At 30.9% G+C, this 20,784-nt stretch overlaps 1 protein-coding gene across 1 annotated transcript in view; it reads right to left on the bottom strand.

The window, feature by feature from the left end:
* Positions 1 to 18,127: 18,127 nt before the first annotated feature.
* Positions 18,128 to 20,784, bottom strand: part of LOC113518328 (lachesin-like) — a 102,809-nt gene continuing 100,152 nt past the window's right edge. The window contains exon 9 of the mRNA XM_026903193.3: positions 18,128 to 20,740. Within this exon, the coding sequence (XP_026758994.1) occupies positions 20,673 to 20,740 (68 nt within the window). The 3' untranslated portion in view covers positions 18,128 to 20,672. The remainder of the gene's footprint in view (positions 20,741 to 20,784) is intronic.

Below are 20,784 nucleotides of genomic sequence, written 5' to 3'. Positions count from 1 at the left end.
TGTTTGATCGATTTTAATAATATTTTTGATGACATTTTATTCAAACAATAATACAATACTCTTTCGATAAGCCTATTTCAGTAACTCATTTAACTAAAATTAAGATATTGATAACCTAGTTTAAATACTTATTATGGTTTTATTTTATCTATTAGATAAATTTTCTTGATGTTTTATTAAATGCCATTTTATTATCTGTTAAGCTGACTTTAATGATTTATTTTGTTCTTGATTAAAGCTATTTCAACGATTCTTTTATCTATTGATTACAGTAATGTAATGTTAATTAGGAATATTTAATTATTCTTTACTTAAATATAATTAATCCTTTATTATCCAAATAAGCCGAAATTTAACCCGAATTTAAAAAACTATTTATCTAAATACTATATTTTATATGAGGCAATTTCGATTAAATCTATTGAGAAGATTTTGTATTTACCATCTTTTACATTATCTGATAAATTGATTATAACTACTTTTATTTAACCATTAGTCGTTCCCCGCGACATTGCCCGCTTCTAGCTATATAGTTTCGTATGTCATTCCCAAAAGGAGTACTTAAAAATCCGGTCTTATATTGTATTATATATATATATATATATATATATATACGCACAACGGCCCAAATGAGAGGCTAAGTGCGGAAAACAGAGTCTTTCTTACTTATATATATATAATGATGTACTTAATACCTTCATGAACTTTCGGCCATATCAGCTGATCGGTAATTTTATAGCATTTCGTACACTATTATTTAGATTGAGATACCTTTTTTTTATGAACTGATTGAAATAAAACAAACACTTAATGTCTAGTAAAGTAAGCCGCAATGCAATAATGAACGCGTTTAAATCGTTTAAGCCGTTTCTAAGATTATCGTGCACAAACTTACAGTCAAAAGTTCTAAAAAACGTTATTTTTGGCTTTATTACATTCATAAATATAATGGGTCTTTAATTTGTCTTTAATTTTCTTTAAATGGGTCGTTGATCTACTCATATCTGGCTATGGCCTATTCAACAAACGATCTTAGTAGCTCTCTTCCTACAGGTTGATCTACTCATACCTGGCTACGGCCTATTCAACAAACGATCTTAGTAGCTCTCTTCCTACAGGTTGATCTACTCATACCTGGCTACGGCCTATTCAACAAAAACTTTTAGTAGCTTTCTTCCTATGGGTTGATTTACTCATACCTGGCTACGGCCTATGCAACAAACACTTTTAGTAGCTCTCTTCCTATGGGTTGATCTACTCATACCTGGCTACGGCCTATTCAACAAACGATCTTAGTAGCTCTTTTCCTACGGGTTGATCTACTCATACCTGGCTACGGCCTATTCAACAAACACTTTTAGTAGCTCTCTTCCTATGGGTTGATCTACTCATACCTGGCTACGGCCTATTCAACAAACGATCTTAGTAGCTCTCTTCCTGCGGGTTGATCTACTCATACTTGGCTCCGGCCTACTCAACATTCATAAAACCTATCTTAATCCTTAAGTATTCTTGATATTAAGTAAATTATACAAAATTAAATATGCTATGTTTACATATAGCAGTTATCAACATTATATTGGCTTTGCCAATTTTACGGTGTGGAAGGTAAATCCTATCGCACTATTCTACATATTTATCGGGCTGTTTCCACGGGTTGATCTCTAATGTCACAATATAGAGCTGAAACGGAGCCTCTCCCATAAATAAGTTCTGATGTCTGAGTGATCTCGTGATTTCAGTCGCGTCTCGGGCTGTCTCCATAGTTTGATCTCTATTGTCACATTTGAACCAAAGGGAAACCTCCATAAGTAAGCTCGTAGCTGAGTGATGCTGGGATTTCAGATTCGACTACGTGCTGTATCTACGGGTTGATCTCTTAATGTCACCTTATAGGACCGAAAGGGGTTGCATCCAAAGTAAACTCTCGTGTCTTAGTGATCCCGGGATTTCAGTTTCGATTCTTTGCCATTGGCAAGACAACTACTTTTCTACTAGAAGCATTGTGGGGCTGGTGGAGCCATTGTAGTGTTGATGTACTAATGTAATTTTGATTTGGTTTGGAACTGAAAATACTCTGTACCTCCCTACCTACCCAGTACATTATGCATCTTCAATACCCCTGTCTTTTCAGGAGGAAGAGCTATAGATAGTTGGAAAGTCTTCCACTGGTCTGGGCATGTGGGGGGTTCGACCACTCCCCTATTTTTTTTCAATTATTTTGTAATTTAATATTAATTAAATTAACATAACTTTCTAGTATCATGAAATATGAGTATAATTCATTAAGTATTCTTAATCTTTAAAGATTTATCAATCATCTTCATTATTTCACTCCTGTCATATACCAATTAAAGAACCTCTTGGTTATTACACACACAACGGGTCTTACATTATTAGACGATCATACATTTATTAATTTAGCCAAATGATCGAGTGTTCACTATAATGATCTAATTATATTTAGGTGTTTAGGGTTTAAAAGGGTTGATGACCTATATTTCTTTCAAAAAATTTCTATGGAGGGGGGGAACATAACAAATACTATAGTAATCTTATTGCAATAACATCCCATTTAAGAAAAAATGTTTGTGAATTTAGGCAGGTACCTACCTAATTGACATTATCTGTAACTAGTCCTTGGGGAATAAAGTCGTAAGTATATATTTATTGGATGTTTTCTTAATTTATACTTATAGCTAACTGTGATCTGCAAATCTACCAATAAATACAATACTTAAAAATTATATAGGTATTTGGTACAAGTAACAATATAAATAATAACATATTGGCACGTCTCGAAAGAAAGTACATATACAAATACGTAGTCAAATTAAAAAGCTTATGTGTCAATTGATAATTGACTCTTTATATTTTTACCTGACTAAATTCGATATAAAGTTAAAATTATTTAATAACTGTGCTGAGTGTTATATATATAAATAAATAAAATAAAGTATAGAGAATAGCAATAGTTTATTATGTTGCGCCCGTTTGCCCCTTGTTATCGTAAGCTGCTAACCTGAATGTGGTCGGCGAGCGATGATACGATCGACATTGATATTTAGCCTTCCGTCACGTCACGTCAGCTAATTCTCATTTCCAACAAAAACGGCCGGAAATTGGATATAAGGATCTGCGCGCTCGGATCCGGCTACGTGACGTTTGTCGAACACGTCACTACACTATGTGGTAATTTCCGCTCTGCGCTCGCGGAAAATTACTTTAGCCGCATGAAATTTCCGATGTTATAGAAATAAAACTGATAAAATATTAGATAACAGGAACTTGTTTTGAGAGCCTCAGATGTTTTGTACAGAAATAGATAGACATGATAGCAGATTAATTTTACTTCAATATGAACACACGAGTATGTTAAGGTGTATTCAATACATAAGTATACGAGTATATTTACAGAAACACCGTATTTAAAAAATAAAATCGGAAAGTGCAAGTCGAACTATGACATCTATTATATGTATGGAATGTGGATCCTATTCTAATCCTATAGCTTTCAATTTAAAAAAAAATCTTTTATGATGTGCAGATAAACGGAAAGGTACTAAGAAAGAATTATTAGATTTCAAATATTTAAGATAAAAAATAAGGATTAGTCCTTATTTATTAACTTTTACCACGGATTTAGATCCGTGGTAAAAGTTAATTTTGCAATTAACATTTATATTTAAGATTCTATTGTATTTATATCTAGGACGTTATAATATACGAAATTATTTTCCGTTCAGTTCAACTACATTTCCAATTTAGGATATCCAATATTGCTATATACGTATTTATTGGATCCATATGCTCTCAGTAATGCATGAAAATATCATGCTATTTACATGATGGAACATCGTCGACAGCGTCAGGTTATCCGCGCTCCTGTCAGTTATTCCGCGGCAGGATGCGTGTTCTGTCAATGAACAGGTCAGATGTCTACCAACACAGGAAATAGTATTGCTCTATCTAATACTGGCTGATTGATATACCTGGTTGGATTTTCGCATTCGGTTATTTATTTAATATGTTTAAATATACTATATTTGAAGTAGCAAATTTTTTTTTAACTAAAGTAACGGTGGTCTATAAATAAATAATTTAAATATCTCGATTTAATTAGCCTAAATTTGTTCGCAGATCACACAGTCAAACAAATAAAAAAACGTCAACTTTGGAATACATGACTTTTGTATTCAAGGTTAAAAATTAAATTATAATATTTTCATTATTATATCGGTTATAGAAAAGCGAGTTTCCTGTTACGAGGGAAGATACAACTGAGCAAAGCAATACGGCATGGACGCACAGACGCACGGCGATGTTTGTGTATTAATATTAGTGAAACAGAACAGGTTTCCCAGATTACCATAATTTGCTTCGATGCATTTGAATAATGAACGTGTTTCCCTCTGGTACAGCCTTTGGATATCTATGAAACTTACTCAATTGTGAAACGCATTATCGTTCGAAATATTAATGGATGAGGGGATTACGAACCCAGGATTGATTTCAATAGTTTTAAATTTGGTTTATTTGTAAAATAATAATAAAAAGTGCTATAGAATCATTTTAATTGTCTGGTCGTAAAACTCATATAATTTATACTCGTATAGAAAGGGAAACAAAATCAAAACAGTCAATCCCCGCTTGTTAATAATTGTGATAATTAAACAGTTTATTTTTCAAATTAGATTGACGGAGAATGATTTGGTACCCCGTTTATCTAAATTAGCTTTCCTATCATGGTGCTATAGATATCTTCATACAAAATGTTGTGTATCAACTTTTGTTTTTATTTGTACAGACATATTGGTATTCAGTGAAATTTATTATGTTATAGACATTGAAGCTTATTCCTTTATATTTTATATGTTGTTATCTAAATTACTTTAATATTTTATAAGTAAATAAGAATTAATTATTCAGTGCGATTACATATAATACGTAGAACAACGATATCTATCGCAGGAAAAACAAAAGAAAGAATCCAGTTCTATAGAAAGAAGAAAAGAAGTATAATGTTGTATCCCAACTTTTAGTTGCTACATTGGAATGAAATCTTTTCAAACTCCAAGACTGGAACGGATAGTAGACGGTAGTATGTCTATAGGACATTAATGTTATGTTCCATGTTCTCCATATTATCTACATTGGCTTCATCAAACTAATCGCATCGAAAAGATCCACTTTTTGTACCACATTTTATTATTCAATTGATTTTAGATAAATTATACAATTTGAAAAAGTGACATTTTTAATATCTGCATAAGATTCAAAGTGACCGATATAATTAAAGTAGGTCAATTAGCCGGTCAAATAATACTAATAGTTTTCTAGTTTATTAGGATCATTGCCTACTAGATAAAGCAATTAACTAAAGTACCTAAGGACGTGAACGCGGACAACCATCTCTTCTAAAAGTTATTAATTTCATACCATTTAGATTCTTTACAAAAGATTTGTACTCAATAAGTGATGTTATAACAGTTAGACAGCTTTTTATATTGGAGACAATATTAAAACAGCACATAGGTTTAACATATAATCCTAACATTTTATCTATTCGTAGAAAAGATAAGGTGTGTTTTACAGTACAGATTAGGATATATTTTGTAATAAATTCCACATTTATTTGGGTCCTCTTCTTTATAATAAAATAAATAAAATTCTAATAATTCGCTCATTAAATAAATACAATTGCAAGGAAATGGTAACCAATTGGTTTAAAAATATGATTATACATTTACAGAATAGATGTCATTTACTAATAAATTTTTCTTGTACTATTTTATATATACGTTTTATCTGTCGGTACATATACACATACCCGCATGCATACACACTCTCGTTCACTAATTTATACAGATATATAATAATTATTAGTATTTCTTTTTATCTCTTTTATCTTTATTACTCATATGTGTTTAAATAATAAACAAAAAACCAACAAATGTACTCAATTATTGTATGTGAAATGGCAATATATACATGCATTGTAATTTTAATAATATCTTTAACAATACTTGGTGTCTGCTTCCATTAATTAATTTAATATTTGTCAATCAACAATTTATATTGTTGCTAAGATGACTAGCAAATTAATTATCATATTGGGTGGGTAAACTATAATGTAACTGTAAAAGAGGTAATTTGATGCTACCCACATTTAATTATATTGCACCAAAAGTATCTTAAACATTATAAACTTGAGTGTGTTTATATTCGATATTGTAACGTATTTTATACATATTTAAGTCAAAGCAAGTTATTTAACTATCCACTGAGATACAAGCTCGGCCTAGTTCGGTGGCTAGTAGATCTAACTAAATGTAATTTATTATTTAATAAATTATCTATGGAAATTTATGTAGAAAACATATGAATGAGGACTGATGTAATTAACTCATGTATACTTAGAATATCTTGCTTGCTCAAATTTTAAATTTTTAACTACCATTAATTTTAGTATACAATATTTATTGTTTACATCATTATTAATGCAGTGACAAGGTTTCTATTTCCATTTAGTCTCATAGTCCATAAGGCGTTGGCATCTCAGCGGGAACGAGCCATTGTTATATTGCGGTGTCTCATATTGCCGACAAGATTTATGTGCGGACAGTATGTGTCGCATCCACGACTCGTCGTACGACATTACAGGGTACGTCGCACAGTCGCGTCGCCGCCGGCTGCTTCATGTCACATTTGCTTGTAAACAATTTATGTTTCAAATTAATATGTAATTTTATTACATAATCTATTTATATGTAAATAATGTGTAAAGACTACTACTACTATACTACTGCTCGTGTGAAAGTGGCACTTTTTGGTGTCAAAAATTTCTAGATCGTCTTAATTTTACTTCAGTTATCCTTTTTTAATGTTAACTCGGAGAAATAAATATCTTATAATGTATATTATATTATTATTATTTGTTATTTACCCTTATATAGTTAAATATCTTTCATGATAAAAATATTTATTAAATAAGGATCGATCGGGTGATGGCAAGTATACTTATATATATTTATAAATCTAAAATGCATATTGGAAATTATCTTTCAAACTTGTAACATATTTTTGACAAAAAAATCTTTAATTTCGTAGAATCAGAGGCGATAATCGACTGTAATCATTTATGTACAGTTCACCTATATTTCGTCGAGTGCATTGTATCTATAAAAAGTTTTACGAATAATTTATACTACTATAGAGTAATTATTGCTATATTTCATGTAATTGTTTTAATAATAATAATGTATTTTTTGTTAGAATTATGGTACAAGATGACAGACAGTAAATAAAGTCTTATCATATTTTATTGTTTCTAACTAATAGCGTATAACCGATTAATAGCATAATATAAATTATTATAATCAGTATTAAAAGTATCTGCTATTCAAAAGACATTGTTATTGTTATCCTCACTACTTTATCTAGTGAAAAACAAGATCGAAATTTCAAAGTATCTCCATACTAACATCGTATTACTGCCACTGCATTCAGTTGGCAGAGTCTACGACTGTATAATTTAAACTAAAAACCGGATTTGAATTCTATGTAAACAAGTTTGCGGTTCGGAGAACATGTTCTCATAGAATCGTAATAAGCAAACTTTATCAATAACATCAGAAACTACGGACATAAAAAGTAGCTGCATCTATAAAGCTATTGCTTCTATAAAATTGGAATCAATTTTAACTTCGTCATTAAATTATGAAGCAATGCAAACAAAACTCATGCAATATGTATTGACAAATTTAAATGTAAAGAATTGAATGGTGAAAAAAATACATAATAAAAAATATATGCAAGTAGAAGAACTGAATAAGTTATTTGAAATGTACTAACAATAATCTTTAATATAGCATGATTTTTATTAGTATTGACTTTTTTCTTGCAGTGATACGACATTCTTGAAAATGAAAAAAATACGAGAAAATTTTTAAGATCTTTTTTCTATGTCTACCATGCTTCCTATACCTACAAATAATATTTTAGTGTAGAAAACATTATTATATTTTAAAGTAATAATTATCAAATGACAAATATATTTTAAGCTATGTCGAAACGTATTTTGGAAATGGTAATGCGAAAGTGCAATATATTCAAGTATTTTTTACATTGCTTATATTTCAGCCGTAGTTTGTTTTTCGCGGGGTATATATTTAGAAGTACGTAAGTAATATATTTATACTTCTAAATATATAAAATGTTGGTTATAGTTATTGTTTAAAATAAGTAAATTAATTTATCGATTTTTTGTAAAAAATGGGGTATTTTGAATTGCTAAAGGGTTCGATAGAAATAAAAAAAATGAGGCGACAGAATTGCTAAGGTAGTGAAAAGAAACGCTTATCAGATGAAAAGATTTTATCGTTTAGGTTTATCAAAATTGCTTTTACCAACTTAGTAAAATATTACTATATAGTTATGTTATTAAACAAGATAGAAAATTTTGCTTAGTTAAAAATATATGCTAATAAGGCCTAATATAAGATCAAAAACAATAGTATCTATTTAAGTACATAAACTTACTTTATAAAAGTGACTGTTTTAGCTAATTATTCTAAATTTGTAAATTGTGCATTGTCTTTTTCAAAGTTACATAATTCTTGTACTCATTGTTATTTACTCTATAAATATTTTTTAATGATTTTTATTTATTGTTTGATCTATCTGGATCTCACTGATATAAAATAGGTATTAATATATTGTACCATACCATATCAGCCATTAACTGTCCACTGCTGAACATAGACCTACCTCTATTGGGGGTTTTAACAGTAGTTGCTACGCTTGGCAATTCAGTAATCACAGTTAGGCTTTGGCGATATTTAAATAGGGATCCTGCTGTTCATCACTCGACCATTAGTTCCTTTACATGTCTCTTACGACACCGACGCGAAAGGACGAGGTGATCTATTCTATGCCGGGATCGCTCGGCGAACAAATAGGTAACATATGAATCATTTAATTCTTAACGTAGTGTTTTTTTAAAGGATGATAATGAAATGGTAACCTCGCCTGCGCTTACGGTATACGTTGGTGGGGCACCAGTGAGGGATGATAGGCGAGAATGAAAAGGCAGATCAGTTAGCCCATCATGATGAATACACCTGGTATTCAACACGACGGTTTTTAGGGTCGATTATGTGGAGGTCGACCTGACAGGGTATATTGCTAGCAATAGGACTGGTAGTTCGTATTACTAACAATCGCTACCTTCTCCTCCTCCTCCCCCCCGCCCCCGCCTTAACTTAGTGTTTGTTATTTCAAGCTATGAGACATTCGTAACTCTAAAGTTTATCCAAGTTGTTAGTTGATAAGCGAAATATAGACGAGGAGCTATATTGATCTCCCCAATAAAAGTTTAATTGCTAAAGTTGTTTATATGTATAGGTAGTGCGCAGACGGCGCTCGACGCTTGCAGCCGCGCAATCTGCATCCAACTCTGACGTCGTACTTTGACGGACAACTGAGATACCAGTCGCCTTGTTAAACAGTTTGTCAACTTGTATATTCAAGTCACAATTTAATAAGATTATCGATTTTATACGATTTAATCCCCAAATGGCATATTATATAAATTTCATTATATATAAACTACCAATAGATATAAGAATCATTTGAATAATAGTTATTAATTAAATATTTACAATAAGTACCAAAAGAAAAGTTTCAGAAGAGCTAAAAGTTGTAGATATGTGTACAAATACACAATATACACATGTAAATACACAAATATTTCAACCGTGAAGCAGTTGTGTTTGCATGGCTGTGTTTCAGTTTGAAGGTTGGAATATGGCGTGAATTTACTGGGTACAAAGGAATAACACCTGAGTCCTCAGGAATGGCAACGCATGGGGGGTATCATGGCGAAACAGTATACTCTGTTATGTCCACGGTACTGCTCATGTCTATAGGCGACGGTTACCACTTTCCATCAGGTGGGCCGTCAGCTTGTTTGCCAATCTAAGTAGTATAAGAAAAAAACCTATAAAAGATAAAAGGTACGAATAGGGAAATAAAAATAATATAGGACTCTTTATACACGACAGAAACAAAACCTATCTGAAGTTGGCAGAAGCGAAATTTCGATTACCCTAATCATTAAAATTGCACAAAATCCATATTTCTGTAAGGTTCCAGGTGCATAATTGAAGGGGAGTGGATGTGAATAGATAACTAGTTATTTAATTTGATTTCCTTTAAGCTGGACATTAATTTTATGTATTTCAAAGTAACGATGAGTTTTTGTATGTCTTGGAGAAAAGGTTTAGTATTGCAAAGAAATTGAAATAGATTAATATTTTTTGCTTCTTATACTCGTACTCATATGGATACTATTATTTATACTAATAGTACTACGTACTATATATTTGCTATGTCAATAGAAATTAATGTAAAAAGAACTAAGTTTTATTGAAATCATCAATAGAAACACTCTCTAACTAAAATTAGTAACAAATATTCAATCGAGTTTTTATTTATACTTTGGTTTAGGTTAAACCTAACCCAAAGTTAAAAATAAAAAAATATTTATGGGTTGTGTGGTACGATTATAGTTCCAGTTAGTATAGTATCCAAAGCTGTATTAAAACAAGTCTCTTTTAATACAACTTTGGATACTACTTTATGCAGTATGGGTTTACCTACCCTTCGCTAGAGTTAAACTCACTCTGTTGTAACTCAAATATTACCATTCAAAAAAAGAATGCAACATTTTTGTTATATACTCAACGTTTCCATATATACTATTATTATCTCGTTAGGTAATAGAACAGGTAACATAAGTGTCAGGGAGCTGATATAGATCCGCACTGCGCTCTCTTGTTTATGTAAACAAAACCAAATTATCACAGGTAGTAGTATAAGTTCCATCCTAGATACAAATCGAATTTATGTAGCAGCTATTTAATTTGAAGGGGTTATTATTGACTGTTGCAATTATGTTCCATATTGCTGGTTCTCGGTAGAAATAGTTTTTAAATTCATCACTCACTATCTTGTTCATAAAGCAAAGTGAATTGTATTGTTTTAAGTAACTCATGTCTCGTAATAAGCTTTTGCCACAAGTTGTGTCACATTCATTGTAAGGAAACGCTATCATCTATTGAAAATACCGTCTGTATTTAATGTACAATAGTGGACTACTATTCTTTAATTAATGAGATTTTGGCGATAAATAAAAATTGATTCTGTTAAGGGGAGAAAGGGATTGTCAGTAATGGGGTTTAGTGACTTTATTGCTGTCCATATACTTATCAGGTCGACCTGACCTCCACATGATTATCCTTGTTAACTATCGTATTTATTTTTTGATCCATTCATCATCTATTATACTGGTAGTCTGCCAAAGCCTATCGTTAGCGCAGGCGATGTTACAACTATTATATATTTAAAAATAAGCCTATGTCATACACAAAGTACAGTCCACTACAATCAATTTTTATAAGGTAATTATACAAATATGAGTACCTTATAAAATAGGTATATCCTATACAGAATTAGCAATATCTTATTTTGATCGTTATTTATCTAAAAAAACAAGGTCAGCCAGTGTTTGTTATAAGTATTATCTGTAGATTAACGTGTATGTTGGCATGTATCTATCTTTATCTTTCTTATGGATCGGCTATCTCGGCGCCGCGCCGCCGTCGCTGCATGTCACCATTTTCAACCTGCAATAAGTTACCTAACACAAAGTACTGTACTTGCCTGCAGATTATAAGAGAAGAAGAATTAATGTTTTTTGATATCTAATTAAATACTATATTAGAAATTGATACTGTTAGGTATGTAAGCATAATATATAACTTTAAAAAGATTTGCATAAATGGGAGGCTTCAAATTTATCTAATATTATTATGACTCGAAATATATCTCTCTTGTTGAAGTTTTATTTTTGTTGAAGTACATACTGGCACTAGAAACACGTTGAAATTCACTTTATTTGTCTAAGAAAGAAACAGCAAGCTTACAAACCTATAGCTTTTATCACGTCACGGTCACGTCATTGTAAACAGAAAAGAGAATAATTTATGACTTTGGTTCACAAAAACAATGGTGACTTCAATATTTGCAAAATAAGTATAGTATAGTAACGACAACTCATAGTTATATATAAAACAGCCACATTACCTGGAATGTTAGTAAAAATGGCAGTTTTCTGCACATTAGCTCAAATTTTATTACTGAATAGAATGTTATCTATCATATTAGATTCAATAAAAAAATGTAGTAATGGATACATTATCATTTATCAATCTGATGATATTTTTTATGTTTGCTAAAAATATAGGTACATTATAATTTTTATAAAGATCTTTTCAATGGATGATAATGGAATGGTAACCCCGCCTGCACTAACAATATACGCTGACGGGGCACCGGTGAGGATTGATAAGTAACAATGAAAATGCAGGTCAATTAGCCCATCGGGATGCACATAAAATTCAGTATGATGGTTTCCATGGGGTCCACATGGAAGTCGACCTAACGGGGTATATTACTATAGCAAGTCGACCTCCCCTCCTCTCTGTAAGGTCTTGAAATTTTTAATACTTATTATTATGTTTACAATATTGCCTACATGGATTTCGGTATTATCTCTGGAATCATAAGTATAATGTAATGTGTAGGTATATTATTGGTGTTTCAGCTGTTAACTGTTTACTAATGAACATAGCCTCCGTCATAAGGTTGGTTTTGTCAGTAGTTGCCAAGTTTGACAGGCTAGTTGCCACCCGCAGTTTGGCTTTTGGTGATGTTTTAAGAGGAACGCTGCTGCCCATCCCTCCACCATAAGCTCCCTTAGTCGCCTCACCGTCCCACAGGAAAGAAAAGGCTGGGACCTACACAGCATGTATATTATTATATTGTAAATGATAAATTATAGGTAAATATTTATTTTAAACTATTATGTTATATTATCGTATATATTACCGTTATCATACTCGTAGTAACTGCAAACCATGCCTAGTTATTTTCTTCCCTTTAAAAATTAGTTGGTCACTAAATAAATAAGCGATCTTTGTTTAATAGCACTTATCGCATTAGCGGTAACATTATCCTAATGTTTATTTGTAACATGAAGCTTATCTAGTGTTCTCAAACGCTACTAAAATTGCTTGTTGCAAGGTAGTTAACCCTTGCGCGGCGACGGCGGTCGGCTACGCGAACGAGGGGCGCGGGTCGCGGGTCGCGCTCGCCGTAAGCCTCGCAATAGATAAAACAGTGATAGAACATGCACCGCGCCGCCGGTATGAATAATTCATTAGTTTCAGTTGCCACTTTTGTTGGTATCGGTGGATTTTCAGCGCTTCACACCGTCAAAAATATGCGTTGAGGGGCTGGTTATTGTTAGACTGTACTCTTTACAGTCTCGTTCATTTAAAATGTATCGTGGAGGGGCATATTTTATGAAATATTTAAAGAATAGATGACGCTGCCATTTGCTACATTTATTTTTTAGTATCGAACTTTACGACTTTCGTGAATGTTGAGTTGTATAATAAAATGTTGTGCGTTCAAGACAATAATAATATTGATATTTATTATACTATTTTTTCACCACTTCCTATGAATTTATTACCCATGGTGAAAGTTAACACTTTCAGTATGAAAGCCGTTAACCGTAGCGAAGCGAATGCCGCCAGCCACCGCCCCTGCGAATCCTGTTATAATTTACGATCATCCCCAAAAATCCCTGGATTATTTTTATTCGATAACAATAAAGGTGCCGCAGAGGCTTACCTTTATTATCACTCAGTGTGGAACGACTCTTTTACAACTTTACACATGTTATACGATCACCAGAATGGGAAGACTGTGATATTTTAAATTTTGATTGTATATACGAGTATGTACTACATTGAAACTTACATGGTAATATTTAAAAATTCAAATTTAATTTGTTTCTGAGATGTTGGTAATAGGTTTAAATTGAAAATTAATATTATGAATGTAAAAGTTTACAAAGTTATTCTAATGTATCTTACTCAATCGTTTAATGGCTGAACGGTTTTTAAAGAAATATGATACACAAATAGGTTACACATAGGTATGTATATATTAAATCAACATTCTGCTTTTTTATATTTTAATTTATTTCAACAGTACGTGTCATAATTATAGATGTAATAATATAGTTCTCTTCTATTTAATACTAGAATAAACTTTTTAATTTTCAGTTTTAACGAATCCTTAATCGCTTTTTTTCAAAATGACCAAAGTCACGGTGCAACAAAGAAACTTTTTTTTTACAACACAGGGGGCAAACGAGCATGCGGCTTTGCGGTTCTCGTGATTAAATACTTATAAGATGTTAATGAGAATTATTTAATTTTTGTTTAATATTTATATGCACAATTTTTAAGAATATGTACTATCTAGATATCATATTACATCCTGTGATGATTTGTGACAAAACAAATTAAATCATTAATTCTCCTAATACTACTAAAGTTATCTATAACTAGTGTAACATTTTTATTTTATAGAAGTTCATGCTCAGCTACTCAGTAGCGTTGTTTTTAAATTGTGACGTTATCAGAGTTTTTGTGTAGGGACAGGTTTCCGGTTGAAAACGTGTATATATATGACATAGGTCATGTATAATATGACTATAGTAGGCTTCTTTGGGCTCACAAGTAATATAGTATATTATTACCTACTCACCTAAATAAGTAAGTAAATTCGAACCTATATTTGTTTGTGTTGTTATATTTCGACCTTAAAGTTCAGAAGTCAATGCATGCACATAAGATAAAAACACTTTTACCCTTAGGAATGGTAACATATAACAAAAAATAAAATTAAAACCTTATCTTGATTGTCGTTACGCAATAATATTTTTGTACTACTGAGTATGGTGTGGAAACGATTACCGTAGCATTTATATGCTATGGTAAGGCAAGTGAAGCTTGATTACCATCTTTGTGATGTAATAAATGAATAATAATATATAATAATAAGTAATGAGTAATAAAAATGTAAACATACAAACATATGATCAATCAACAGCTGTTGAGTACTCGGAGCACGTTCACGTTGATCGAGGCGCTGGATGCGGATTAGACGCGGCCGAAAGTGATCCGTTATAATTTCGAGGGTGGACAGTGACGGCTGGCGCGCACAGATTAGCCCCTTCGATAAACAATAGCATTAGTATGCGAGGACGCGCTGACCGCCGCCGATCACGACGCCCGTGTTCGGATTAATTTGCCTTCTGAAAATTATGGAGGTCTATGTGGGGCGTAACGATCACTCCGGGCCGGACAATATTGGTTTGTTTTCACTTGTGCGCTCCACTGCCCTTTGTAGATATTTTGTTTCCTCAGTCCTCCGCCCGGTCGAGGAGCGATAGCTTTCGATCGTATTAATTGATAATATTACTTCGTATTGTTATTACTTTACTGTAACTGTTGAATCTTCTTTTACTATTGTCTATTACATACAGTAATTATGTACTTTAATAGTAGATAACCATTTTAGTTAGTTTAGTTAGTTAGTAACCTTAGTCTATTCTTTTTCGTGTTAACTATGTTTTTTATGCTTTTTAAAACAACTAAAGGTATAACTTGCAATTAATTACTAATAGGTTTTGCTCATAAAACATGATAAGCGAAAGTTCTGGAAAGGTCCTGGCTGGTGACGGCATATTAGGCCGCGTTGTTGAGTTCCCTAAAATAAGGTTGAGCGTAATGATATGTCTGCTCATGTTTGTCTGTTTTGTTTTCCTTTTAACAATACATATAAATAGAACTTAATGCTAATTATAGTCAGATGGTCTACCATGAAATGAAATTCCGAAATTTCGGGCTCAATTTCGTGTTTTTGTTCGTATCAAAATCGACCTAGTAAATGGAGCTTAACATTTCGTTCATCATTAATCCTATTCTAATAGTCCAAAGAAACGATATTTTAACATTTTTAATAATTTTAAATAGTATGTATTATGTAATTTTAACATCAAATTTCTGTTTCGTCCGTCCCCGAAATTTCGGAAAATCCTTCATGGTAGGCCCTCAGAGTATCTATACAAATGTAAAATTCCTTTGTATATAATAATTTGAAAAAGAATAACTGTTGAGTTTCTTGCAGGTTCATCTCGACAGTTAACAACTTTCTAAACTGTTTTAAAGTATTTTTAATTAGATTAAGTATTTAAATATAATTTTTGTCGATAGAATTTACTTACTTCTTAAGAAATTAATAATATATGTACGCATAAACCATATAATATAATACGTATATAACATATAACGTAATATAATACTAACTAATACATATATAATATATTACATACAAAGCTATACAGGTTATATTATTCCTTTTCTATTAAAATAAAAACAATTTCATGTTTTTATTTTAATAGCTTAATTCTGTTAGATAAACAATTATTTAAAGTATTTATTCACTTAGTTAACATTTACATATTCCGTAAATTTTGTAACTATCAAGACAGTTTTTGGCAAAGATAGTACCTACTAAAGTTCCATAACTTTTACAGTGTAATAAAAGCGATCGGTTTATAATCTTATTTTCAGTAGTTTGTCCGAATTTGTAAAAGTATTTTCAGTAGTGATTGATAACTTGAGAGCTCGTGAAAGAGTTAAAACTTTGTAAAATATTGGAGAAACTATTTACTTATGTTTATATATCATATCACAATAATGTAAGATCTAAATATATTTGTAGAGCCGTTTGTTGTTATGAATGTTAAAAATTATATATATATTTTATACAACTTAGAATGACAAACAAGCTGACGGTCAACCTGATCGAAAGTGATAACCGTCGCCTATAGACATGAGTAGTACCATGGACATAACAGAGTATACTGTTATTATATTATATTATTTATATTAAATAGTAAAAAAATGTAATAAAGACTAATATAGGTTATGCAATGAATTAATTGCGGCTTTATATTCAATATAATATTATTGCTAACTTAATAGCAGTTATATTATTGTTAACTTTTTGTGATAAACTTAACTTCATCACAATAATACATCTTAATGCGATTCAATGACGATTAAACCACATATTTAAGGCTGTTTTCACTGGATGGCAATAAGCGTTAATTTTATTTGTACTCGGCAGCGATATCCGGTTTCGACGGAAGTTCACGCCTACCGCCGCTACCGCTAAGTAATGAGGCTACTGTTACAAACATTGTACTCAATGGATAAGGCAATAAATCAACCTAACTTGCACAAAACATTTTGAACTTTAAACATAGAGAGAATAACTCTATTTTGTTTAGACAGAAATCGCCATTCATGTATAGGCATCAATAAGTATTTTGCCACCCTTGAATGAGCATTAATGACAGTTATGTTTGTTTTCCACTTTATTTGTTTTACATTAGTAATTAATTTGGTATAGTAAATTTAAGAATTGTTATTACAGAAATGCAGCATAACTGTTAGATGTGATATTTTGATCGTTGACAATTCGAAATCTATAGATTTCCGAACACAACCAACTTAAAGCCTTATAAATCAAAAGCTAATTTGGGAGTCGGCAAGCGATGCGTACCGTAATGTGTTCTTTACATCAAAAACACATTTAAAAGAAGTTAGATTGGCTTACTGGAGTTGGCGTGGGGCCATACGTAGTTGGAGCCTTTTCGCCGCCCCAAAGCCAGCCTAATCTTCAAAGATTCGTCCCAGATTGTTTGCAACCATTTCGGTCCATCAAAATATAACGGCGGAAAACTTTAGCATGATAAATTATTTCGTAAACAAAACATGTCCACAAATATTCAAGAAGTCTAAAAAAGGGATAAGTAATTCACTATAAAAAATATATGGTTGATATCAATGTTATGTAATGTCTAATGAATAAACGAGTAATAGTAAAAAAAATGGATAATTATACAGTGTGAAAGATGTGGAAAGAGAGATTAAAAGTTATTTAATAAGTGTTAATAGAATAAATTTTAATTAAAACTACAATGATTTGTTTATTTTGAATTTGCGTGAATTGTTTGATACTTACTTGACCAATGATTGCAGCATAGGCTGCTCGAACACTTGGTGACATTTAACACTTTTAATTTTACACTTTTTTAAAATATGAATAAAAGAGTAATATTTAAAACAAGCTTTATTTAATATTAACCTAATCATCCTTAATATCTGTAGTTATGTAGCTATGTTTATTCATTCAGATCCCATTCAATTTAAACAATCAATACACTCTATAATATAAACACACTCCATTGCTTTAGCTTAGGGATATATTTACAAAATCTATCTAGATAGCTATTTTCTTATATTAGCAATTTGGCAACATGATTAACGGTAACATTTACAATAATCTATAGTATATAAACTATAATTGACAGAAGAAAGTTAGATGTTGTATAAATTATGGACAATGAATATTTTTTACTGAAAAAAAAAAACTAAAATAAAATTAATAGTTGTTTCGTTTTCATTCTTGGTGAAGTCAGAGTATTTGTATATGTACATTTTTGTCTGTTTTTTTTTTTTATGAAAACTTTAAAATTTGATTTACTTATTCAGTTTTAAAATATTTGTGTATAAACTGATTTAGTTAAATATTTGAACTTAAAGCCATAGTTGTCGTTTACCGGAGATGTAGTAGTTATTTGATCCATGTGTATATTTTATCTAATATAATAAAATTATGTTTTAATTCAAATAAACAGTGAGATTAAAGAAAACAATATATTTAATTTCTAGGTTAGTACAATTATTCTGAATCTAACGTAAGATCACAACACTCACATTCCCCCTTAACCCGATACAGTTAAAATAAACAAAACGGTTGATTGTATGGACCAGAGTTTTATATCACTCAAAAATAATAAAATAAAGCTAATGTAATTTTGTTATACACCCACTCACTAAGATGGATAGTACACCTATCATTGTTAAATTTGGCATACCCAATATTTCATTCAGTATAGGACTTATCACAGTGAACATGAGGTTAAGACATGCACAAAAATAATTATTTAATATCATCCAGAGATACCATTATTAATAATATATTCATTCAGTCTTAATCTATTTAATATAAAATAACCATTATGATATAATAGTGCACTTTATTTTATATCAATACGTGTGCCAATGATTTACTATTTATCTATATTAGTTCATGGTTTAGCAGATGGCTTTTTTTTTATTTATTACGGAATGTAAACAGGAAATCTGCTATACCACGAACATTAAAGTTCAAGGAACTGTTGTACACCATAGTTACAATGTATATATTTTATTTAGTTAACAACAATGTTTATTTATACATATATTATACATATCGATTGAGTGGAACAGAAAAATCTATCAATTGTTGTATAATCAATATAACGACGATGTAGCTTCTACGTTTAATATATTTTTATACTAATTTACCTGTTTTCAAGGACATTTAGTCTAACTTAAAGGTAATTCAATCTAAAACTGCTTTCGCATCATGCACCTATATTTAATTTTTGGTATGTATTTCAATCGATTTAGAAGCATTGTATATCTACCCTAAGCTCTTTTACATATTTTTAAATTATCGCGTAAACAACATGCAAATTATGCCTGAAATAAAATAATAAATAAGACGGCTTTACTGGACAATATTGGTATTCAATATATTTATTTTAAATCGCAAAATATTAAATATATAAAAAAAGATATCTGTATTTTTCGGTCATCTACTTGTCAGGTACTCTAAAATATTGGTCTAATTTATATGTCTAATATATGAACTTGACCACTCTTAATTTTTGTTCTCTAACAAGTATCTTTTATAATATATTTTAGAAATATAATTAAATTAAACATAGAGGATAAAGCGAGATTTTAGAACTGATTCTTTTGACTGGCAGATCTGAGTTATGGCAGTGACAGAAATGTGACAAATAGTATTATTGATCTAAAAAAAATGGAATGGATAGTAATAACTGTCTTTTCTAGAAATGATTATTATCTAATACGTGTAATTCAGCAAGAGAAATCACAGGCATAATATTTATAAATAAAAATTAACATCTGAATTGAACACCTCCTTCTTTTTGAAGTCGGTTGCAAAGTCTTTCCATGACTTTATGTATTATACTAAAAAAGTTAAGTTAGTATTTTAACATTTTTGACTCATATAACACGCACTCTATAGAAACCCCATTAGCTGATCGGCTGAAGCTTTGTATGAAAATCTACTTGTGTGATAACAACATGGGGTTTTCACGGCCTGAAGATTTTATAGGTGTAGGTGTACCCACTTTGTTTACAATTGAAACATCAAGGGGTGGCGTTTTTACAATGTAAATTGTCAGTTACATTTCTCTCTTGTCATTATTAATAAAAAAAAATAATTACGGTTTTCCGTATCTTCCAAAAGAGATTTATTTATAAAAAAATTAAGCGGATTTATAATAATGATAATTTCCATTATATTGTTTTAATACAGCCGTAGGTTAATAAATAAGAAAATGTATGGGCTCAGCAAAAAGCGTAGCAGTTTTATTGTTAGGTATATTGTGTCAAATAATAAATTTCAAGTCTTTGTATAGCTAAATATTTTTTTTTTAATAAACTTAGCGCTATTGATATAAGCTATACTTTCATAATACATAGAATAATTGTGTATAAAATGGACTGTGTGGATTTGGATAAATATAATTTGATATCTTAAAAATAAAGTGGTGCAACCGATAACACTAAAATCCATAGGTGGCATCTCCTCCAGTCTGCATCACCTGTAAACAAAAAGTACTGCTGTGTATGCAATGTCTTCAATAAG

The sequence above is a fragment of the Galleria mellonella genome, unplaced genomic scaffold (assembly GCF_026898425.1).
Source record: "Galleria mellonella isolate WM207_F2 unplaced genomic scaffold, CSIRO_AGI_GalMel_v1 utg132, whole genome shotgun sequence".
In the NCBI taxonomy this organism is placed as follows: domain Eukaryota; kingdom Metazoa; phylum Arthropoda; class Insecta; order Lepidoptera; family Pyralidae; genus Galleria; species Galleria mellonella.
Note: the sequence above shows the minus strand (reverse complement) of the source record. Positions and strands in the feature narration are given on the sequence as shown.